At 46.9% G+C, this 25,339-nt stretch overlaps 1 protein-coding gene across 2 annotated transcripts in view; it reads left to right on the top strand.

Moving 5' to 3' along the window:
- Positions 1-21,557, top strand: part of Gm40864 (predicted gene, 40864) — an 83,089-nt gene extending 61,532 nt beyond the window's left edge. For both annotated transcript variants that reach the window (XM_011243954.3, XM_030247056.1), the window contains 3 exons: positions 9,681-9,769; positions 16,427-16,494; positions 19,002-21,557. In XM_011243954.3, the coding sequence (XP_011242256.1) occupies positions 9,681-9,769; positions 16,427-16,494; positions 19,002-19,136 (292 nt within the window). In that variant the 3' untranslated portion in view covers positions 19,137-21,557. The remainder of the gene's footprint in view (positions 1-9,680; positions 9,770-16,426; positions 16,495-19,001) is intronic.
- Positions 21,558-25,339: the final 3,782 nt, after the last annotated feature.

Raw genomic sequence — 25,339 nt, 5'->3', positions numbered from 1 at the left:
ACTTGGTTGATTTCACCCCTGAGTTTGATTATTTCCTGCCTTCTACTCCTCTTGGGTGAATTTGCTTCCTTTTTTTCTAGAGCTTTTAGATGTGTTGTCAAGCTGCTAGTGTGTGCTCTCTCCCGTTTCTTCTTGGAGGCACTCAGAGCTATGAGTTTCCCTCTTAGAAATGCTTTCATTGTGTCCCAAAGGTTTGGGTACGTTGTGGCTTCATATTCATTAAACTCTAAAAAGTCTTTAATTTCTTTCTTTATTCCTTCCTTGACCAAGGTATCATTGAGAAGAGTGTTGTTCAGTTTCCACGTGAATGTTGGCTTTCCATTATTTATGTTGTTATTGAAGATCAGTCTTAGGCCATGGTGGTCTGATAGGATACATGGGACAATTTCAATATTTTTGTATCTGTTGAGGCCTGTTTTGTGACCAATTATATGGTCAATTTTGGAGAAGGTCCTGTGAGGTGCTGGGAAGAAGGTATATCCTTTTGTTTTAGGATAAAATGTTCTGTAGATATCTGTCAGGTCCATTTGTTTCATAACTTCTGTTAGTTTCACTGTGTCCCTGTTTCGTTTCTGTTTCCACGATCTGTCCATTGATGAAAGTGGTGTGTTGAAGCCTCCCACTATTATTGTGTGAGGTGCAATGTGTGCTTTGAGCTTTACTAAAGTGTCTTTAATGAATGTGGCTGCCCTTGCATTTGGAGAATAGATATTCAGAATTGAGAGTTCCTCTTGGAGGATTTTACCTTTGATGAGTATGAAGTTTCCCTCCTTGTCTTTTTTGATAACTTTGGGTTGGAAGTCGATTTTATCCGATATTAGAATGGTACTCCAGCTTGTTTCTTCAGACCATTTGCTTGGAAAATTGTTTTCCAGCCTTTCACTCTGAGGTAGTGTCTGTCTTTTTCCCTGAGATGGGTTTCCTGTAAGCAGCAGAATGTTGGGTCCTGTTTGTGTAGCCAGTCTGTTAGTCTATGTCTTTTTATTGGGGAATTGAGTCCATTGATATTAAGAGATATTAAGGAAAAGTAATTGTTGCTTCTTTTTATTTTTGTTGTTAGGTTTGGCATTCTGTTCTTGTGGCTCTCTTCTTTTTGGTTTGTTGAGGGATTACTTTCTTGCTTGTTCTAGGGCGTGATTTCCGTCCTTGTATTGCTTCTTTTCTGTTATTATCCTTTGAAGGGCTGGATTCGTGGAAATATATTGTGTGAATTTGGTTTTGTCGTGGAATACTTTGGTTTCTCCATCTATGGTAATTGAGAGTTTGGCCGGGTATAGTAGCCTGGGCTGGCATTTGTGTTCTCTTAGTGTCTGTATAACATCTGTCCAGGCTCTTCTGGCTTTCATAGTCTCTGGTGAAAAGTCTGGTGTAATTCTGATAGGCCTTCCTTTATATGTTACTTGACCTTTCTCCCTTACTGCTTTTAATATTCTGTCTTTATTTAGTGCATTTGTTGTTCTGATTATTATGTGTCGGGAGGAATTTCTTTTCTGGTCCAGTCTATTTGGAGTTCTGTAGGCTTCTTGTATGATCATGGGCATGCCTTTCTTTATGTTTGGGAAGTTTTCTTCTATTATTTTGTTGAAGATATTAGCTGGCCCTTTAAGTTGAAAATCTTCATTCTCATCAATTTCTATTATCCGTAGGTTTGGTCTTCTCATTGTGTCCTGGATTTCCTGGATGTTTTGAGTTAGTATCCTTTTGCATTTTGTATTTTCTTTGACTGTTGTGTCGATGTTCTCTATGGAATCTTCTGCACCTGAGATTCTCTCTTCCGTTTCTTGTATTCTGTTGCTGATGCTCGCATCTATGGTTCCAGATCTCTTTCCTAGGGTTTCTATCTCCAGCGTTGCCTCGCTTTGGGTTTTCTTTATTGTGTCTATTTCCCCTTTTAGTTCTAGTATGGTTTTGTTCATTTCCATCACCTGTTTGGATGTGTTTTCCTGTTTTTCTTTAAGGACTTCTACCTGTTTGGTTGTGTTTTCCTGCTTTTCTTTAAGGGCCTGTAACTCTTTAGCAGTGCTCTCCTGTAATTCTTTAAGTGACTTATGAAAGTCCTTCTTGATGTCCTCTATCATCATCATGAGAAATGTTTTTAAATCTGGGTCTAGATTTTCGGTTGTGTTGGGGTGCCCAGGACTAGGTGGGGTGGGAGTGCTGCGTTCTGACGATGGTGAGTGGTCTTGATTTCTGTTAGTAGGATTCTTACGTTTGCCTTTCGCCATCTGGTAATCTCTGAAGCTACCTGTTATAGTTGTCACTGTTAAGAGCTTGCTCTTCAGGTGACTCTGTTAGCCTCTATAAGCAGACCTGGGAGGGTAGCTCTCTCCTTAGTTTCAATGGGCAGAGTATTCTCTGCAGGCAAGCTCTCTTCTTGCAGGGAGGGTACCCAGATATCTAGTGTTCGAACCAGACTCCTGGCAGAAGTTGTGTTCCACTCACTAGTGGTCTTAGGATCCCGTGGGGAATCCTGTGTGGGCCCGTGCGGGTGTCGGGCGAGTCCGCTGGCAAGGTACGCTCGGGCTCGAGTGGAGCGGAAGGGGCTTGTGCCCCAGGTCAGGCCCCGGGTAGCCTGCTTCCCTATTTCCTGCTGTCTCAGGTTCCGCGCGATTGGATTGGGGCAGGCGCTGTGTTCCACTCACCAGAGGTATTAGGATCCCGTGGGGAATCCTGTGTGGGCCCTTGCAGGTGTCAGAAGTGTGGCTGTGGTGCCCACAGGAAGCTTCTGCAAGACATCTTCATCTTTCAGGGACTTCCCCTGTGTCTTGGTGAAAAGGGTCTTGATTTCAGAAATGGTGGCCTGAGGCTCTACCTTGTCCAGGAAGCACAGCTTCTCCCTCGTCTTTGCATCCCGAATCTCCACCTCGTAGTGCTTCATGGTTCTTCCACAGGATGGCACATGCTCTGCTGCAACTGGGTGGCCGCCATACCGCACCAAACACCACCCAGCTCCACACACACTCAGGGAGCAGCAATCCCGGACTCCGGCTCCGCCCCCCTCTATGCGTGCGTCCCCGAAAATACACTTTCATGATTTGTCTATTACATTTAACAGCTGCAGGTGACGCTGGAGTGACCCTGAAGTCCGTGTTATGAGGGTAAAGCATAGATCCGTGCACAGTGACACCATTGGGGGTGCTTCTGTTTTTTTGGCTAAATTCTACACTTTGAGGAGTCTTTCCTTACTGAGACAGTCTCTGAGAAACCTAGCAAGTGAAATCCCATGGTTTCCCTCCCTCGGAGGGAAACACCCTATCTTTTTTATATCAATTTTCTGCTCCACATATTTTCGGTCACTCACTAGCATATGAATCCTTCCATCCATGAACTCTGATGTTGGACATCTGTAAACAAAAGCCCCAGACTCACCCAGTGGAAAAACAGTTCTGCAAACTGCAGAAGCAGCAATTGAGTAGTGCACCACTGCCATCTAGGGGTCACATTTAGTGTTGCCACATATGGTGGCTCTTGAGTATTTTGGAATCCAGCCTTAGTCTGTTCCTGGGCCTTCCAATGGGAACAATACAGTAAACTTCAATGGCTCCCAGAAAAAGGAAGTCTAGTGTAGAGAAGCTGGGGGTCAAGGGGACCCTGAGATGAAGCTGACAAGGCTTCCCACACCCTTTGGAAGAGGACAGAGCCAAGCAGTGGTGACAGTATCAAGGGGCTCTGGGTCAGGCAGCACAGGGTTTGAGTCCTGAGTCTGTCCCTTGTCAGATACTGGACCTAGAACAAGCTACTTAGGCCTCTTCATTCATTCTATGAGACAGGGCGTTCCTGGGGAGGCAAACATGGCCTCAAATTTGAGATTCTTCTGCCTGAGCTCCTCTAGTGCTGGGATTAGAAGGGTGACCCATCATGACTGGACCACTTAAAGTTTTGGAGACTCGTGTTTTTAATACCTAGTGGGAAACAGGACTAGTGATCTGACCCTAATTAGGCCAGCATGGACATTAAAAATATGTGAACCACGAGGAACATAATAGAGTCTCCAAATGGAAGGCGTATATACTTCTTACTGACCGGTAGCTAGTAAGACTAAGAAGGAGTTATGGGGGTCAGGGAAGGCTACACAAATGAGACAGAGAGACAAGGTTTCACAGAGTCAGTAGGAGTTTTCCAATCAAAGAGGGAAGGGCAGTCCAGATGCAGGAACCATGTGTACAAAGGCATTTTAGTAAGAATTGCCCCACTGTGCTGAGTGCTTTTCATTAAGTTTGGCTTGGTCTAAGCTCAAAGCAGATGAGGTGTGGCTGGAGAGTCGCTCAATGGTTAGAGCACTAACCGCTTCTGCTGGGATCAGAGTTTGGTTCCCAGCATCCATGTACCAGGGCTTACAACTGCCAGTAACTCCAGCTTCAGGACATCCAATATCTTGCTCTGGGCCTCCACAGGCACCTGCATGCATATATGCAAATGCATGTAGTCTCTCTCTCTCACGCACATGCCCACAATTGAAGTAATAAAATACATCTTAAAAATCCACTGAGTGAAATAGAACAGGTGAGTTTGGCTAGAGCTTCCAGGAGGGCTCAGCAGTCCATCTTGCTTCCAACCTTCCTCCAACCTCTCATGTCCCCACCTTGACATTCCCTCTCTGGGCTTCCTGCTACCACTGTCTCCAACACTGTCTAGCTACAAGGTTTGGTATAGGGAAAGGTGTGGATTGGGGTTAGCTTCACCCACAGCCACAGAAGTGCAAAAGCCACATTCTGCAAGTTTCACCAAAACTTTGTCCATTTTGGGTGGTGCTTCATTCAAGTGCTTGAATGGCCCTGTCTTCCTGACAGGAAGTTCATCTTTAGATTTGAAAATGGACTGTGGGATTGTAATCTTAGGGGTGTGTTGGTAGTGTTCCTAAGGCTATGAAAGCTGATTAGCACCTTCACTTCCAACAAGACATCCTGTGGGTGTTCTGGGGTCCCATGGAGAAGGCTAGCTCAGGGTTTGGTCACAAGACAGCTTCTTCCTTGAATAAGTTCTTCCTTTTCTTTTTAAAGGTGTATCTTAATTTATTTCACAGGCATTGGTGTTTTGCTTGAATGTATGTCTGTGTGAGGGTGCCAGATCACCTGGAACAGGAGGTACAGACAGTCTTGAGCTGATATGTGGGTGCTAGGGAATTGAACTCAGGGCCTCTGGAAGTGCCACCAGTGCTCTTAACCACCAAGTCCTATTAAGTACTTTCTATGACAATTGTCAGATATTGTTTTTGAGGTGTGGTCTCACTATGGAACCCTGGCGGGAGTCAAACTCAGTATGTAGCTACGCATGGCCTTGGACTCCTGATGCGATTGTCAGGTCCCCAGACTGCTGGGGTTGTAAACACAGGTGGAGGCCAGAGGACAACTTATGGGAGTCGGTTCTTCCCTTTCACCTTGTGGGTCTGGGAGATCAGACTTGGTCTCTGCTCTTGGATTTTTGAGCTGAGGTCTCACTATGGAGTCCGGGTTGTCCTAGAACTCATGACTTTCCTGCCTCAGCCGCCCCATTTCTGTGCTCTTATTTTTGCTCCTCACAGTACTCTCACATCTTGTGTGTCTTTGGGTTCTCGATTTGAGAAGACTACCAAGGATGGAGAGATGGCTCAGTGGTTAAGAGCACTGACTGCTCTTCCAAAGGTCCTGAGTTCAAATCCGAGCAACCACATGGTGGCAGAGAGAGAGACAGAGAGACAGAGAGAGAGACAGAGAGACAGAGAGACAGAGAGAGAGAGGGAGAGAAGTCTTCATAACTGGGCAGACACATCCATCCATCCTCCTATTCCCCATTATTTGAATAAGTGATCCTGAACATGCTGGATGACATTAGCCAAGGCACATGCACTGTTTGGCCCTGAGGGACTGTTTCTGTCCAATATCTAAAACAACTTCTAGCCAACAGAATAGGAGGGCCAATGGCCTTGCTGTGTGTGGAGCCCACTGAGTGGGGAAAGGCTGGCATGGACTCCTATCTGACTAAATTCTCGGCTGTTCCATACATTCAAGGACTTTCCCAATGTCTACCACTTACCTGCTTCATTCCCACACTCACTGGAGAGTGAACGATGAACAGGGTGCTTGGGGCAACACAGGAAACTCACAGACCTTGGTTTATTTGATCATTTTACTATGCCAGGTTAATAGAAAGGAAGGACAGAGCACACAGGAACACCTGTGTTTGCAGGACGGAGGGCAGATGTCCACAGCCTTGGGCATGCATGTATCTCCTGTGTAATTAGGCAAATGAATACTTAAATACCAAAGCACAGCCAGATTTGGGGGTAGGGGGAATCACAGGCCACAGGGACCATGCTTTAAGGGCAGTCAGAGGCTTTAAATACAGGGGCTGAACCTTCTCACTTTATACAAAACTTATATATTGAAAGTAAGGATACCACAGTATATACATGCAAGCAGCTTTGGTCGGAGAAAATGAAGAAGGGAGGTGAAGCCATGCACAGGAAGTGCTTGCCTATCTACTGTCCATCTTCTTCATCCTCACAAAGTCACCTGGGATCATAGAATAAATCAGCTGGTCTCGGTAAGATACTGAAATGTCCTGTGTGGTGTCCTTAAGGGTCTCCAGGCCCTCTGTGGGCAGGAAAGTAGCCCTACAGCCCAGAACACTTGAAACCTTGGAAGGAACCAGCCTGGACTGGATGGGGAGGGACATCTATTGGATCAGACAGAGAAGGGACCTGCATCCAGCCAGACCAGGTGAATGTGATATGCTGTCTGGACCCAGGTCCTGAGAGAGCAGGAGAAATCCACTTTTGCAAGCAAAGCTGAAGATGGCAGGTCAAGCCTGTGTTTCTCACAACTGTGTAAAAGCCCATTCCCCTCAGAACTGGCTAGCACTGCTGGGATCACACTGCAGAAACCGGACAATGGATGGTCGCTCTTGGCACCTTTGTTGAATTCTTCCAGGGACATTTTGCCTGAGGAATGGAAGAGGGAGACTTAGGATTAGCCAGTGCTCTGGTTAAAGTCTGGAACCCTCTAGAAAATGGACAATGTCCAGTCTCTTCTCTCTCTCCCTGTCTCCCTCCCTCCCTCCCTGTCTCCCTCCCTCCCTCCCTCCCTCTCTCCCTCATTTCCTCCCTTTTTTTGTTTATTGAAACAAGGTTTCTCTGTGTAACAGCCCTGGCTGTTCTAGAACTCACTTTTTAGACCAGGTTGCCTTGAACTCCCAGAGAGCCTCCTGTCTCCTATGAGCTCCCATTAAAGACATGTGCCACTATGCCTGACCAGAGGGTAATTTCTTAACAAGTGATTGATGGAGCAGAGTGCAGCCCAGTGTAGGTGGTACAGCCCTGGTCTAGTGATTCTGAGTTCTATAAGAAAGAAGGCTGAGCAAGCCATGGGGAGCAAGCCAATAAGTAGCAATCCTTTCATGGTCTCTGTATCAGCTCCTGCCTTCAGGTTGCTGCCCTGTTTGAGTCCCGCCCTCACTGCTTTTGATGATGAACTGTTATATGGAAACTGTGAGTGAATAAACCCTTTTCTCCCCAAGTTGCTTGTGGCCATGGTGTGTCATCAGAGCAATGGAAACCCTAACTCAGACAATGCGGATGAAGCCTACAGCTCAGAGGGTCTACTGACAATGCCCATGGTTATAGAGCACTAGGAAGGGTGCAGGATGCAGGCTAGGTGTACTGAATTCTAGTCTCCCTCCCTCAATCAGAGCTGAATCAATTGGGCTGGAAAAGGGCAGGCCTGCATAGGGCAGAGGGTATATCCCAAACACCTCTGTGCCATCAACAGTTTCACAGGCTCATCTACTCCCCTCTCCCCACCCCCATCCCATCCCCTCTCCCAGTCCCCTCCTCCCTCCCCACCTGCTCAATCCTGCCATGTTTCCTACCATCTTTGTGTCCATCTGTCTGAAGATCTTGTCTGTTCGCTTCTCGGGCATGGACTTGTCCTCAGGCATCTTCATCACGGAGGACACCATTTTGTAGATGGTCTGCAAAGGGGCATCTGTGAGTGTGCTCTGGAGGATGGAGGGTGGGTTATGGTCCTCGCTCTGCTAACCAAGGAGCATGGACAGGGCACAGTAAGGACCCTTCTCTCATCACAACAAGTCTCACAGACAAGGTGCTGGGCAAAGGGAGCCAGGAAAGTTTAAGTGACATTCAAGAGCACAGGATACAGCTGGGGCGTGGAAGAATGGAGGGCTCCTTGGTTCAGATTAGAGGGGAGGTTGTGGGGGAAAGCGTCTGTCTAAAAGGAGGTTCTTTGGTGGGGAGCTGGGAAATCCTGGAGGGAAGATCAAAGGGGAAATACATTGATCCCTGCCCACCCATGGGTCCTGAATCTGCAGATCCAACAACTACAGGTGGGAAATAGTCTAGAAAATGAAACTGGAGGTACACAGTTTCTTGTTATTTCCCAAATAATACAAATTATTATTAACATCTATAGATATTGTATTAGGCACTGTATATAACTACTTTACTTACTTTATGGATGTATGTAATTATTTATTTGGGAGAGATGATCTCACGTGGAATTCAGAGGACAGCTTGTGGAAGCTGGTTCTCTTTTCCTACCATGTGGGTCTTAGAGATTGAACCCAGGCTGCCAGACTTGGTAGCAAGCAACATTACCCACAGAGTCAGATCACTGGACCAAATACAGAGATGGTTTAGAGCATGGAGCAGGAAGGATGCAGGGTGCACATAAGCATCGCTCCTGTGAAGAACTTACTGTTGACTCATTCTTTACTGTGTCGTTCTGATTTCTATAGGAAGTCCTATAGACAGCTAATGTGTGTGTATGTTATACATGTGTGTGCAGATGAACACCCACCTGGGTAGAGGCCAAACAAGAATACCGGTGTTCACAGTTTTCTCTATCACTGAACCCAGCAGGGGCTTACCATTTTAGCTAGGGTGCCTGCTCAGCAAACTTCTGGGACTCACTTGTCCCCTAGTTCTAGGGTTTCGGGCATGCTCAGCCACTTCTGACTTTTCTCTGGATGTTGGGATCAGAACTCAGGGCCTCATGCTGGGTATCAAGTGTTCTTCCCCACTGAGCCATTTTCCCAGTTCTTGCTTTGACAATTCTTAATCACCTATCTGAGCCTCAGATCTCATTAGAGGTTGTTTTGTTTTGTTTTGTTTTTAAAAAAAAAGACCCTTTTATAGAATTGTGTGAATAAACCTGATGGTTGAGCTCAGCTGGGGCCTGATGTCCAGCAAGCAATCGATAGCTGCTTGGCTTTTATCGTTACTCTCTGCAAAGACAGGCAGTCCTTTAGTACACCAGGTAGCAAGTGGGCAGAGGAATGGCCTGGTGTATGGGGCCGGGGATGGGGGCCCTGGATCCCTGCGCTCCCCATGCTCCAGGCCCTGTCAAGTGCAGGTACCTGCACTATCTCCAGCATTTCACTGCAGCTGATGTAGCCATTGCTGTCTAGGTCGGACATGCTAAGGCCCACTTCAGCTTCTGTTCCAGCTTGTCCCAAGAGGTCATGCTCAGAGCATTGATGAACACTCGGAAGTCGATGGTGCTGTTGCTGTTGGTGTCAAAGTTGTGGAAGACATGTTCAGCGAACTTGGAGGCGTCTCTGTAGGGGAAAAAGTTGGCCTAGATCTTGAAATTGTCCACAGTCAGGTGGCCAGTGGGACAGTCATTGAGGAAGCCCATGTATCACTCCTGAAGCTCATGGTCAGTGAACTCCCTGTGTTTCTGCAGGTCCTGCAGTACCTCAGGACACAGCTTGCTGTTCTGCTTGCCCATGGCATCTGGCAGTGGAGAAAAAAACCTGCAAGGCCAAGACACAGGTGAGCTGTGGGTACCTGAAACCCCAAGTCTGGCTTCCTATCACACCCTACCACCATCCTGGCTAAGCAATATCCTCTGTATGTCCAGTGCCATCCATTACAGCAGTGGTTCTCAGCCTTCCTAAAACTGTAGCCCCTTAATATAGTTCCTCATGTTATGGTGAACCTCCAGCTATAAAATCATTTTCATTGCTACTTCATAACTCTAATTTTGCTATGGTTATGAATCATAATGTAAATATGTGATATGCAGGAGGGTCTTAGGTGACTCCCTGTGAAAGGGTCATTCGATCTCAAAGGGGTTATGATAACACAGGTTGAGATCTTCTGGGACAGAAGAAATCTAGACCATGATAGTGCAAGCTCTGACTTTTAGCATTTCCAGGATGGCTCTCCTCAGGAGGTACAAAATGATTCTATATAACATGGCAAAACCCAGAACACTCTAGGAAAGACAGAAAGAATATCTTTTTATGGCTAAATACAGTCTACTTGGAGCATGCATGCAGAATTGTGGTATAAGGGGACAGGGAGAGACAACCTAAAATCAGTGGAATGAAGCTTTGTCAAATGTCCTGTAAGGGTTAAACAAGAGTCAGGATTGAGACAAACCCCTCAGCTCTTCAGCTTGGGGCAAAGGGGTCTCATGGACCCAATGCTGACTCTTCGCTTTGAACAGCTAGTTCTTTTTCTCATGGGGGACTCGGTGTGTGTGTTTGTTTCCTTGTCACAGATACATTTGCTGATGTTGCATAGTAAATAAATCTTGCCTGTGTAGGTGGATGCTCGTGGTTCACATTCTTAGCTAACACAGCTAGGGTAAATTTAGAACTAGGTTGACACCCATCTTGAGTGGACTCAGGGATGATACCAGAGAACAGGAACATGGCTTTGGCCCTTCAAAGTTCAATTTCATTTATCAGCAGCCCTAATTTTATGAATGACATTTTAAAACCCCATTCTTACCCAGATTTCTGGGTTAATCTGGGTAAGTAGGGTTTCATGGGGAACCAGGTATTAAAGCTTTGAATCATGTTGACAGGGGGCTTCTAGATCCCCCAAGACCTCCCTGTCCCCCTCCATACAATACTGGTAGAAGTTACCAGCACATGCCATGCTGTTTTAACCCTAGAAGAGACATCTGGGAACCTTATGGGAGTCCCCACTCTCTATTATGCCTATGAGATATTGTTCTGCCAGGGAGATCTAGAATTGCATCAATTTTCGGTAAATGTCGATGTGAATGTTACCAGCTGAAACAGCCCCCTTGGAAATTCAGGACTGTGCTTCATTGGCCAGCACACCCCACTGCAGTCTCCCACAAGGCCCAAGTGTGAGATCCTGCAGTGATTGGCCACTGGACATTAATGCTCGTTCACTTCCCTACCTCAATTTTGGTTTCTTTCTTTCACAGTATCACACCTGCAATAGCTCTGTTATTTTTGAAATGTGTAGAAGAACTAGTGTGGGTGAGTCTCCTCTACCCAAGTCCCAAAGGAAACTACTCTGAACTGCTCAGAGGCTTATGAATTCTAAGCATTAGGTGCTAGGTCCTGTTAAGGAAGATGAGACATGCACTCAGTATTACCTGCTACCTCCCCTGTCTTCTTCACCTCTTTCCCAGGCTGTTAACGTTCTATGTACATATTTTAATTACTTATCTACAGGACTAGGAGATATTTAAAGTTCCTTGTCCAACACAGACATATGGCAGCTTAATATTGCCTTTCAAAGCACACATTTACTTATCTAAACATGTTCTCCCCTGTAGAAACAACCAACTCAATTGTCCACAGCATCTTGATCAGAAATAACCATCAACTGAGCTAGCCTGGTGCCACACATCTGTAACTCCAGAACCAGAGGGTGGGGGCAGGATTATCTTGGACTTCAAGGTCATCTAAGACTATATAGCAATTCAGGGCTAGCCTGGGCTACACTAGACCCTGTCTCCAAAAAAATTATATTAAAAGAAAGAGAACAAGCAGGCAAGTAGTGGTGCATGCCTTTAACTCTAGCACTCATTGACAGAAGCAGACAGATAGGAATTCAAGGAAGGCTAGCCTGGGCTACAGAGCAAGTTCTAAGATAGTCAGGACTACACAAAGACCCCCTCCCCTCTCTCTCTCTCACACACACACAAACACACACACACATGGGGTGGAGAAGGGAGAGAGAGAGAGAGAGATCTACCAATGGAAGATCTTGCACAAGGGCACGTGATGGCAGCTGCCATCTTTGAGAAAAGGTCAGATGGCTTTGTCTGTGGAGGCCTCCTCTGGAAGAACTTACAGAAAATGGTAAAGTTGAGTGAAGAGGGGAATTGGCTGGATGGTCAGAGACCTTAGAGGCCCTTTTGTTGTGTTTTCCTTTGTAATTTTATTTGTTTATTTGTTTTCTGAGATAGGGTCTCATGTAGCTCAGGCTGGCTTCAACCTTACTATGTAGCTGAGGATGACCTGTACCCTTACCTTCCTGCCTCCCCTGTCTAGCAGTCACAGCTGTCATCCACCGGGCTTGGATCATTTGCAGTTTTAAGATATTGAAATGTGGAGGCAGAGGCAGGCGAATTTCTGAGTTCAAGGCCAGCCTGATCTACAAAATGAGTTCCAGGACAGCCAGGGCTACACAGAGAAACCCTGTCTTGAACCGCCCCCCCCAAAAAAAGATGTTGAAATGTGTCCACGTGTTCATTTCCTTTTTTCTCCTTCAATGCTTTAATAATATGTACTTATATAGTATGGTACAAATGTTTTTCTTGTTATATAATACATTTCGTGTGTGCCTGGTACCTGCTGAGGCCTGAATAGTATGTCAGATCCCTGGAACTGGAGTTACAGAAGTTGTGAGCCACCATGTGGGTGTAGGGAACAGGACTGAACTGGGATCCTCTGCAAGAACAGCAAGAGCCCTCTCTGCAGGATCCCATTCTCCTTAGATTTTATTTTCCACTCAAAGAAGAAGCATCGCCAAATCACAGTAGCCCAGCCTCTATCTCTTGACTGGTGGCATGTCTAAGAACCTCTGAGTTGATAGAACACTTTAGGCTAAGCCCTGTCTGGGAGGGGCTTCAGGAACAAGAAATAGAGATAGAGCCTTGGCGCTGGCACACAGCTCCAATCTCAGCAGTCAGAGGCAGCCAGATAACTTTGAGCTCCATGCCAGTCTGGTCTACACAGAGAGAAGCCTGTCTTGAAAACAAACAAAAAAAATTCAAAGAAGGCAGAACTAAGGTCCTGGAGGACCTGCATAGAGGGGCACAGGCCCTCTCAAATCCCCCGGTGATGGCTGACTGCCAGATCCTCTGTTTTCTTGTTACACTCACTTCCTATCTCACAGCCTTGCTTCTACCAAGGTTTACTGTCCTCTTTCCTTATCACCTACAGCCTGGGCTTCAGCCTCGAGTCAGCCAACCTCTCCCTGCCTCACTGGACTTTGAGCTTGACAGGGTGGCCAGTGCTGGCCAGATGTACCACAAGAAGCTAGCTACATCCAGCTCTGAACAGAAGCCCACAATACCAACTTCTGCATCCACAGAGTCTGCCCTAAGAGGACAAATGCGACTGCTGGTGGCTGAGGGGTCACCACAGGCCTAGGATAAGCATACAGATGAAGAGCTAGCTGCTCTCCATGGAGCCCACTACCCAGGGCTCTAATCCACATCCCAACACAGAGTAAGAGCATATCATGAATCTTTGGGAAGGGATAGAAATGCCCTAATTTTATTGTAGGGAATTCATTTTGGAAACTCAATTAACAAGACACTCGTAAAATTGAAGCCACACTGGAACACAGAAGTGGAGGTAAGAATAGGACAACCAACAGTGGGAGGGTAGTACACCTAGTGATGGTTGGTCCAAAGAATCCCTTAGTGAAGCAGGACAAGGCATGCAAAAAGAGATGTCTGAGGACAATCCAGGAATATTGATGGGGAAGGAAGGGAGGAAGGAAGGAAGGAAGGAGGAAGGAAGCAATGAAGAAGGAAGAAGAAGTAAGGGAGGGAGAAAGGAAGGAAGGAAGCAAGGAAGAAGAAGAGAAAGGGGAGGGAGGGAGAGAGGAAGGGAGGGAGGGAGGGAGGGAGGAAGGAAGGAAGGAAGGAAGGAAGGAAGGAAGGAAGGAAGGAAGGAAGGAAGGAAGAGGGGAAAGGAGGGCAGGGGAAGGAGAAGGGAACAGGTGTACCTAGAGGAAGGGACAATGAGCTGAGTCCAGGAAAGTGGCTGCTTGGATGTCTCTGTCAGTGGCAGGCCCTCGGGAGGCCTTCAGGCAGGAGATACATCTGTGTGAGACAAGGTGGATGGGGGCCCCCAGAAAACAGGGCAGAGTTTGGGGTGGTAGGAGGTGAAAGGTAGAGAAGCCAGGTTGGACCAAGCTGTGGGGTGTGTGTGTGGTCCCCTGATCAAATAATAATATTGGAGAGAGAAGACCTAGACCTGGTGAAGCCATGTAGCTACAATGTCTCACCAAAGAACCATTAACAGAGGGAGACTTATAACGTGTGTCTGGACTGGGGTCTTCTAAGAAACTTCAACCATCAGACACATCTTGCTAACCAGAGAACTGACCGTCAGAGAACTGCAGAACCTCTCCTAAGTGAGCCAGGACCTGACTCCAGGATACCTGGCTATGGGATTGTGCTGGTACGACAGTCCCAGAGAGGGCCATGTGGAAACAGCTGCATTGCCACCATAGCCAGCCCTGTGCTTGTGGCTCCTCTTCATGATCAACAGCCCTGCTCCCCACAGCCTTGCCACAGACCCTTGGTTTCCAGCTCATGCACGCAGCATCCACTCACCTCACTGAACACACATCACTGCTGTGTCTGTGATTTATCATCTAACAGATGCTACTAAAATGCCAAACTCCTTGTACCTGCTCTGCAGATATCTGCCGGGAGGAGGCTGCAGTGCAGACAGCCTTGGAGGTGTTGGAGGCGAGGATTCGTTTCCCTTATTTCCCATTCCCTTCCCAATGGCTTGAAGATCTGCTCCTTACCCCTCTGTCATTCATTAAGCAACTGAGCCAGCCTTAGTGATGTTTAGCTGTCTGGGGGAAAAAAAACCTGACCAAAAAAAGGAATGCTTATACAGTTACAGAAAAGTCACTGTGTGTTCCCCTGAAGAAATACCTACCCAGCCCTGGCCATGAAACTAACCCAGGCTTCATTGATCAGACAGCCCTACTTTCATCTTTTTAGGGGGTGGGTAATGAGGGTCCCTGGATCACACAGCCACCTCCCACTTGTTTAAAGCACTTCACATTCTAGCAGGGATTAGATCTGACAGACAACAGCCTTGGAGATCAGGACATGTGATTTCACAGTAATGGGAATTGGGGGAGGGAGCTAACAGCTCCTACCCCTTCTCCCAGGGTCTGTTATGCTCTTATTGTCCTTAACACACTGAATTGTAAATTAAGGAAAGAGCAAACAAGTAGCTGGGAAGCTCTGTGGAAATATTTAACCCGAGCTTGGTACTGCAAGTAAAAAGCTTTGCTAACAGCACAGTTGTGCTGTCACTGGGAAAGGCCCTTGGGAGCTCCAATGTCCCATTAACCACAGCTCAGTGCTGGCTAGGAACATGCATGGTACAGTTCATCTCACCACGCAGCAATCTCATCAGTCAGACTGCCAAACCTCAAGGACTGCTAGACATCGACCCTGGAGGGAAGGTGGTGGGAGACGTGGGTACCAAATTTCTAGGAAGTCCTGGACTCAGGAGAGACTGGGTGCATCCTCTGTGAATTTGAACTTCATCAGACCATCTGCACTTGGATGGTGAAGAGCCTGTTCCATGTCAGGTGGAACAGAAGGTGGCAGGGGGAAATCAGCCTCAACTGTGCTCTTCGTTATGGTGACCGGCAGAATATTTTTCCTCGTCCTCCTCATCCTTGTCCTCCCCCTCGTCCTCCTCCATCCTGCTGTAGGTGAAACTCAAACAGCCTTAGCCTCCACTTGAGTGCAGCCCTAGGCAGAATGGCCATCAGCTATAGGAGATGCACCTGGAGCCACACAAGCTGCACTGAGTCTGCACGGACACTAGAGGGCGCAGGCTGGCAGATTCCCTAGCCCTCAGTACACACCCCTTTCAATTTCTAAACTAGGCAAGAAAGCATAGTAGGTCTAAACCAGAGCTTCTCAATGGGTGGGTCCCAACTCCTTGGGGATTTCAGGACTCTTCATAGGGGTTGCCTAAAACTATCAGAAAGCACATATCTATATTACGATTTGTAACGATAACAGAACTTACAGTTATGAAGTAGCAAAAAACTAATATTTTGGTTAGGGTGACCATGACATGAGGAAGTTTATTAAAGGGTCACAGCATTAGAAGTTTGAGAACCACTAGTCCAAACTAAGTAAAACCTTAGGTTAAAATACACAGTTATTGGGCCCGCTTGGAATACAATGGGTTAAATCTAACCGGCTGTGGACATTGTTCACCCCATTTCTCTTTCCTCTTTCCATGTGGTTGTAGAAAAATCTCATATTATATATGAATGTTATCATATTTCTTGGACAGCGCTGGGCAGTACCAAGGACTCTGGAGCTGATACCACCACACAGGGATCCTATTTACAGCAGTTAGCATCCTATGGCATCTGATGATCACTTTACTCACTGATACCGGGAGTGCGAGATAATGTGTTGCCATCCCACAGGCCTCCTCAGGTCCACAGACCTATCCTGCAGCGCTACCTTGGACCTCTCTGGAGAAGCCAGCTATAAGGTACCAGAAGCCTGAGTCCAGCCAGGGAGGCAGAAGGCTACAGTGAGAGAGGTACCCTCCTCTTCTTAGTGGGACTACAGCCATCTACCCAGTGAGATCTATGGGAGGGAGTGTTACTGCAACCTCAGCCTGCCATCTGAACCATAGATCCCATGTCATGCTACTAGTCACTGCAAAACCATCCTGACTCCCAAGCCACATTCCAGGAGCTCACATTTCCAATTCATCAGAGCCTCAATGACTGTTTAAAAAAAAAAAAGGTATCAGAGCCATTGAAATGACTACCTGGGTAAAGGCACTAGGCACCAAGCCTGATGACTTGAGTTTAAGCTGGGAACATCTATGAGAACTTTTTTTCTTTTGAAGTGGGAAGTCCCACTTATAATCCAGGGTTTCTGAGGTGGGAAGACCAACCTGTAATCTAGATCCTTTGAGGTGGGAAGGTCTATCTTTAATCTGGCTACGCCTTCCCATGGCAGCCTATAGGAAGAACATGGAAAAGGAAGCCTTTGCTCTTTGCCTGCTTACCCTTGCTTTCACTGGCAAGCTCATTCCTTCACTGGCTTTCTATGTCTTCGGGATTCCAGTGTTTACTGAAGACCAGCCGAGATGCTCATCTTCATGAACTGAAAAACTATTGGATTCCTGGACCAATAGACAGCCATTGTTGGACTAACTAGACAACACCCTGGAAAAACACTCTAATGAATACCCCTTTTATGTCTCTGTATAGGTTCGCTATCTGTTCAGGTCTCCTAATTCACCTTCCTAGAAAACAGTTCAGCTGTTTTGTAAGAAACAAAACATAGCACACTGTGGGTACTAAAGGGGGGCAAGGGAAGGAGGGGGAAGGAAGGATAGCCCACGTCCGGCCAGAGTTCCTCCTATGCTCTGGGCAGGCAGACTCAGGAGGGCTGCCAGATGCTTTCCACTCGGAACCGGGTGGGCATCTAAGCCACTGACCCCACTCGAAGGGGTGGTAGTGGTGGTGGTGGTGGAAAAGGGAAAGCCCCTGACCTGGGGACACAGGACTACACCCTGTAGCACTGGGGTAATGGGAGTGAGGGCTGAGGGAGAGAGGTTCCCACGCAGTCCAGAGTAAGCGCAGCAGGCCTAGATGAACAGAGACATTCTATGGTTTTATAGCTTTATTATCAAAATTCAGAGAGAATTAGAAAAGGTGGAAAGAGAGAGAGACCAGCCATGGCCAAGAGGAGAGAATGGGGAAAAGAAGAGAGAGAAGAAAGTCTAGAGTAAGAGGGAGTGAGTAAGAGGTGAGAGAGAGGAGAGGAGAGGAGAGGAGAGGAGAGGAGAGGAGAGGAGAGGAGAGGAGAGGAGAGGAGAGGAGAGGAGAGGAGAGGAGAGAGAGAAGAGAGGAGAGTGGAGAGTAAGTATAAGGGAAGTAAGCAAGAGAGCAAGAGAATGGGGAGGGGCCAAATAGCACCTCTTATGGTATGCTGTTATCTTTACTGTTGCTAAGTAACTGGGGAGGAGTTTAACCTGAAGGTCAGAAGCTTGGGGCATTGCCTATGTGACTAAAGCCATGCTTCTCTTGTGGGGGCTGTGGGGGCGGTAACTGTGAAAGGAGCCAGAGTTCCAGGAGACATGAGAGAACTTCCGTTCCATGTAGCTGAATTATCACCACTGGGTCCCGGGGTTACACCTCAGCTTGACTGGAGACCAGACTGTCTGTGTATAGCCCAATGTCCAACAGCACACAGGCTGGTAAGATGGCTAAGTGGGTAATGGTGCTTGATAACCTAAGGCTAAAACCCAGGATCAATGTAGCAAAAGTAACTCCTTCAATTTGTCTTCTTACCTCCACATTCACACACTCCACATATGAAAGAAGTAAATGAATAAAATTTTAAAACAAACAATTGAGCTGAGCATACAATTGCTGTGAGGTCCAACCATCGTGCTCCCAGGCAGTTATCCCAGAGACATGGAAACTCGTGTTCACAGATACACCTTTTTGTAAATGTTCACAATGATTGTGTGTAATGGCCATAAGTGCTGTCCAGATGTCCTTCAATAGTGACTTGGTAATTCAGCTGCCATGCACTGGTGCTGTGGAATGCAGCTTAGCCATAAAGAGTCCCTAGGGAATTCTATGGAGTGAAAAAAATATCCCAAAAAGGAAGACAGGAAGAGAGAGAGAGAGAGAGAGAGAGAGAGAGAGAGAGAGAGAGAGAGAGAGAGAGAGAGAGAGAGAGAGAGAGAGAGAGAGAGAGAGAGAGAGAAAGGTATATGATTATTAAAAAGCAATGGGAGGCTGCTGAGGGGGTTGGAACCATCTGGAGAAATTTTTTGGAGTGGGGGGTTGAGACAGGGATTCTCTGTATAGCTCTGGCTATCCTGGAACTCACTCTGAAGACCAGGCTGGCCTCCAACTCAGAATTCCACCTGCCTCTGCCTCCCAAGTTCTGGGATTCAAGGTGTGCACCACTACTGCCTGGCTTATTTGAATTTTTACAAGTGTCATTTGTTTGTTTGTTTGTTTCCAGGATTGGGTGTATATAGCCCAAAGTGGACCCAAACTTCATGCTTGCTGTTCAGAAGATGACGATGACCTTAAATTTATGATCCTCCTGCCTCCACCTCTGAGTTCTGGGACTATAGATGTGTGCAACCATGCCTAGTTTTATGTAGCACTGAGTACCCGACCAAGAGTGTCATGAAAGTTAGGCAAGTCCTTGACCAACTTCGCTACATGCCAGCCCAAATATGATTGATTTTAATAGCTACAAGGGAGATTTTGCTTTAAAAATAAACATCTTCATATTAGTAGCAGTTACTTAAGCCTTGCTAAGCTGGAGCCTGAAGTACTTTCTTGGGCTGCTGAGGGATGGTGAGAAGGCAGAAACTACTATTGCAAATGAGGACTTCTAAATTTCTACCCAACAACTTCCATCTCCACCTGGGTTGGTGACACATGGTTTCTGAGAGTCAGCCTCAAAAGACCCAAGGATGCCTGTACCTCAGGAACCATAGGCACAGGTTCTTGTTCTTTGCCCTCACCTCTTTCTGAAATCCCTGGCTGCTGGAAGATGTATCAGTTGCTGGAAGATGTATCTGCTGCTGGAAGATGTATCAGTTGCTGGAAGATGTATCTGCTGCTGGAAGATGTATCCACTGCTGGAAGATGTATCAGTTGCTGGAAGATGTATCTGAGCTGGAAGATGTATCAGTTGCTGGAAGATTTATCTGCTGCTGGAAGATGTATCAGTTGCTAGAAGATGTATCTGCTGCTAGTGTTCCTGTTCATACCCATCTACAGGTCTCTTTATTATCTTCTCTGTCCCTCTCTTACTTAAAACATCCTCTTTCATTCTATCAGGGCCAGGTATCTGCCTGCTGCATAAGCATGCCATGTTTGTTCTTCAGAGGTTGCCTTGCCTGAATATTGTGAACAGCTCCCTCAAGAAGGATAGAACCCATCTCACTGCTAACAGTTTTCCCTTCTGAATTCCCATGAGCGTGTCTGTTCTGCCCATGACTCAGCTGTATCTGTGAGTAAGGAAGAGATTTAGTTAATACTTAGTTGTACTCAGGCTCTTGGGTGAGGCTCTGTGGGGCTTGTGTCTTCTGGGGCAAAGTCGAGAAGCAGCCCCACATGTCAGTGTCCACACATGCTGCCGTGGGTGTGCTGAGAAAGCCTATTCATCAGTTTAGTCTAGACTGACAGCACCTCCTCTCCTGCCTCCTCACTTGGAAAATGTCACTGAGCTAGCTTTGTGGGGAAAGCAGGAGCTGGAAATTTCCTAGGTCTGTGCCACTTTGTGCAGTTGAAGGGGTCCGGAATCTTTTCTGATGATCGCAATAAGGACATGTTGCTGTCTTGGATTACCCACTTCTGAGTGTTGTTACTATGGAAGAAAGGTTCTTTCTCAGCTGCAAGTGAGTAGCTCAAAAGATAAAACCGTGTCCAACAGAGGCCCCAAAAGGAGGAAGGAAGGACACTCAGGACTTAATATGGAGGCACCAATTGCGCTGTGGAAGACAGGTGATGAAATTGCTTCACATCAATTCTGGTTTCTGTTTTAAAACATTTGGTTTGTTGCTATGAAAACAAATATATGGAAAGAATGCAGTTCAGTGACACGAAAGGCATTTCTTCTTCCTAACTTTAGATGCTGTTTCCCTCTACCCTTTGACAAGTCAATGGCCAGCAGAGGAGACAGACCTGGGAGGGCAGCGAATGCTCTTTCTGGAATAGTGGCCTCAGCCCAAGCTCACAAGGTGTGTGTGTGGAGGGTCAGGTGCAATTTTAAACCAAATAATGAACTGCTGTAGGGAGTCTACTCATTAAAACACACTCTTTGTACTGATGAAACCCTAGGCTACAGGGGACAGGAGGAGTCATGGAGACACTGGACAAGGGAACAGTCTTCATGGTTCTGTGTGACTCACCAGCCTGTCTTCTGGAGACAGGGGGACAACACTGTCTTGGTGGCAGGGAGAGTCTCACTGTGACTGGCCGTCTATTTAAAGCTCATAAGGAAACACAAAGAGGAAACAATTGTCCCATACGATAGTCTTCTGTAATGTCACTGCTACAGACCCTTCTACATGGGACTCATTAAAGGTCTGGTGCTGAGGACCAAAATGGGGCAATGGGGTCTGAGATGGAGTAGAAGTGCAGGAACAGCGTGGCCCTTCTAAGTCCCTCCCTTGTTAAAGAGAAGGTTTAACTTACATTGATGTATTAGGTCTGTATTTTGCTGTAAGAAAAGATATCCCATACAAATCAGAGACATTTTAAAGCAGGTGAACTGTGGGTTAGACTCTCCTAGGTTCCAAACTGGCCTCTCTCCCTCTCCCTCTCCCTCTCCCTCTCCCTCTCCCTCTCCCTCTCCCTCTCCCTCTCCCTCTCCCTCTCCCTCTCCCTCTCCCTCTCCCTCTCCCTCTCCCTCTCCCTCTCCCTCTCCCTCTCCCTGTCTCAAAGCAGACCAGGTCTCTCTATTATGTAACTTTGGCTGTCCTAGAACTCACTATGTAGATACAGGCTGTCGATCAGGCTGTATCTTTCTGTGCTGGGAATAAAGGTATATGCCACCGTGCCTGGCTTCTCCTTTTTTTTTTTAAAGGGGTTGTTTAATTTTATGTGTATAAGCATTGGTACCCATGTATGTAGGTGTGCGACATGAATGCAGTACTTCTGAAAAACAGAAGAGGGAATCACTGGAGAAACTGACAGTTGTGAGATGCTGTGTGAGTGCTGGGAACCAAGTGGGGTTGTCTGCAAGAGCAGCCAGTGCTCTGAGTCACTGAGCCATCTCTCCAGCCTGTTTTCTTTTTGTTTTAAATGTTGTCTGTGACTGTTGAAGAGCTTTTAGTGACTGTCAGCAGCCCAGGACTTCTCAGGAAGCAGTCACATTCCCCACAGGTCCCCACAGGTGTGCCTTCAGACAGTGGACCTCCTCCCAAGGTTACCCTTAAACTCATGTTTGCTCTCCCAGCATTCCTGTCGCTCAGGAACGTATTAGTTCAGCTGGCCCAGAATATGGGCTGTGACCAAGGTAGCTTTCTCTGTGTGTGTTTTCAGCTGGCAGCTGGCAGGCCCTGTTTCTTGTGGGCTGTTGCTACCTGGGCCTCTCTATATAGGGCTCCTAACACTGGCAGGTAGCCTCCCTCCTCATAATGAGTGGGCAATAAGTTGATAGAGACCAACTCAGGGGCCTGTTTTATCACCAGATCTTAGAAGTTGCCTGTAGCTTGAGGTTGGAACTCTTGGGGAGGAGGGTGCCTCTCATCTCTCTCCTTTATTTCTATTATTTGTTTGTTTATTTGTTTATTTATTTATTTATTTATTTATCATCTCTCTCCTTTGTTTCATTTATTTATTTATTTATTTATTTATTTATTTATTTATTTATTTATTTAATTTGAGATAGGGTTTCTCTGGATAGACTTGGCTGTTTGGGAACTCACTCTGTAGCCAGGCTGGCCTCAAACTCAGAGATTTAGCTACTGCCGCTCCTGTTGGGATTAAAGCCATGCTCCACCACTGCCTGGTGCCTGATTCTTATATACAGAAGCATGCCAAGCTTTTTCATGTTCCTATTTAGATATACTTAGTCTTGTGAATGTATGTACCTATGCCTGTGTATCACATATTCTGCATACTGCATTCCATATCCCAAAATTGCTTGACTGCATCTCTCAGGACTGATGTTCAGTTCTTAGGACAAAGAATGCTCTAGTGAGCATTTGCCAGAGTGTGGCTGAGGGAGAAAGCTCTGATGTCAGTCTAGTCTTCTTCCTTCCTCCCTCTGACCTCTAACTGACCTGTACCCTGGCTCATCTCATAGCTTCTTAACAAGTACCAGCAACGCCCAGGCAGTTGTCTCTCTTCCCCTCCCTTCTCCCTCCCCCTCCTTCCCCTTCCCTCCCCTCCCCTCCCCTCCCTTGCCACTGATCATCTTGCCTCTATCTTATGCTTCTTGTTCTTCCCCAGGTGGCCCTGCTTGCAGCCTAAGCTCCATAACTCCCCTTATCAGCTTCAGGCAACCTGTATGAACATTCCAGGTCAGACTGGGCAGCTCTCCTCCAGGTCCCACAGTGAGCTGAGCAGGGTTCCATTCAGAACTTGGAGGCTACCTCAGGACTATCTGCCATGTCTGTCTTTCTGGGCCTGGGAGATCTCCACTAGCAGGTATCAGCTGAAACTCCCAATGGAAGCCTTGTACAGTCCTGGCCTTAGTTTCCATGCTCTGACAGCTAGTGCAGGAATAATGGATTAACCACACCTTGAACATGAACACCATTGTTAACAGAGTTGCCTTTCAAGGCTGGAGACAAACATAGTGAACAGTCAGTTCTAAGTACTTGTGCAGTGTAATTGCATCTCTGGACTGTGGCTCTCTGACCTCCATTCCTTTTCCATGCAGCCCTGAGCATGATCGAATTTTCTTCCTCCTTTGGTCTTCTGGCATTGATTTCTGCTCATCCCCAAGACCTGAAGGGGCCGTCATCTCCTCACTGAATTAAAGGGTCACAGCATTAGGAAAGTTGAGAATCATTGTTTTAAATGGACGTAGAAGGAGATGCTAAGGAGGACCCAGTTTCTAGCATGGAGTGGCCCTGGAATTCAGGACCAAGGCAGTGATGTGTTTCCTTCAGGCCAAGCTAGTTTGAGAAGTCTGGGGGATATGTAGTGAGGAAAGGGCCGGATATACAAACCTCAGCTTGAGGTCAAAAGAATGGACTGGTCACAGACACCCGGGCCTACAGATTTCTTTACATTTCTGATTTTAATGTTTTTGCATGTGTATGCCTATGCACTGTGCATGTGTGTTTCCATATGTATGGGCACATGTGCATGTGTGGGCAGCTTAAGGTAGACATTGGTTGTCTCCCTACCCCACTTTCCACTGAATTTTTTGAGGCCAGGTCTCCTGAACTGTAGCTTGCTGATTTCAGCTAAGCTAGCCAGGCAGCTGGCCCTGAGGATGTCCCATCTGTCTCTCAGATGCTGGGATTACAGGTAACTGCCATACCTGCCCAGCTATTACATGTTTCTAGAGATCTGCATTCCAGTCTTCATGCCTGCACCGTGCATGTTTTATGCACTAAGCCATTGTCTCCCCACAGCCCTGTTTAAAAAATAAAATAAAAGTTTTGATGTTTGAGTAATGACAGACCCAAGGGAAGCTGCAGCTGGGTCCATGCATCTGTCCTTCAGGTTCAGCCCCTGGTCCTGTCCTGCACAGCTACAGTGACATTAAAGTCAGGGATAGGGACACTGCTACGATCCACACAGCTTAGTCATATCGTGTGTGTGTATGTGACAAGATCTTCAGACAGATGGACACAAACAAAGATGGTAGGAAACATGGCAGGATTGAGCAGGTGGGGAGGGAGGAGGGGACTAGGGGGGGATGGGATGGGGGTGGGGAGAGGGGAGTAGATGAGCCTGTGAAACTGTTGATGGCACAGAGGTGTTTGGGATATACCCTCTGCCCTATGCAGGCCTGCCCTTTCCAGCCCAATTGATTCAGCTCTGATTGAGGGAGGGAGACTAGAATTCAGTACACCTAGCCTGCATCCTGCACCCTTCCTAGGGCTCTATAACCATGGGCATTGTCAGTAGACCCTCTGAGCTGTAGGCTTCATCCCTGTTGTCTGAGTTAGGGTTTCCATTGCTCTGATGACACACCATGGCCACAAGCAACTTGGGGAGAAAAGGGTTTATTCACTCACAGTTTCCACATAACAGTTCATCATCAAAAGCAATGAGGGCAGGACTCAAACAGGGCAGCAACCTGAAGGCAGGAGCTGATACAGAGACCATGAAAGGGTTGCTACTTCCTGGCTTGCTCCCCATGGCTTGCTCAGCCTGCTTTCTTATAGAACTCAGGATCACTAGCCCAGGGTTGTACCACCTACACTGGGCTGGGCTCTGCTCCATCAATCATTAGTTAAGAAAATACCCTCTGGTCAGGCATGGTGGCACATGTCTTTAATCGGGGCTCATAGGAGACAGGAGGCACTCTGTGAGTTCAAGGCTGACCTGGTCTAAAAAGTGAGTTCTAGAACAGCCAGGCTGTTACATAGAGGAACCCTGTTTCAATAAACAAAACAAAAGGGAGGAAAGGAGGGAGAGAGGGAGGGAGGTAGAGAGACAGGGAGAGAGAGAGAAGAGTCTGGACATTGTCCATTTTCCAGAGGGTTCCAGACTTTAAACAGAGCACTGGCTAATCCTAAGTCTCCCTCTTCCATTCCTCAGCTAAAATGTTCCTGAAAGAATTCAACAAAGGTGCCAAGAGCGACTCATCCATTGTCCGGTTGCTGCAGTGTGATCCCAGCAGTGCTAGCCAGTTCTGAGTGGAATGGGCTTTTA

The sequence above is a fragment of the Mus musculus genome, chromosome 12 (genome assembly GCF_000001635.26).
Source record: "Mus musculus strain C57BL/6J chromosome 12, GRCm38.p6 C57BL/6J".
Classification (NCBI taxonomy): domain Eukaryota; kingdom Metazoa; phylum Chordata; class Mammalia; order Rodentia; family Muridae; genus Mus; species Mus musculus.
Note: the sequence above shows the minus strand (reverse complement) of the source record. Positions and strands in the feature narration are given on the sequence as shown.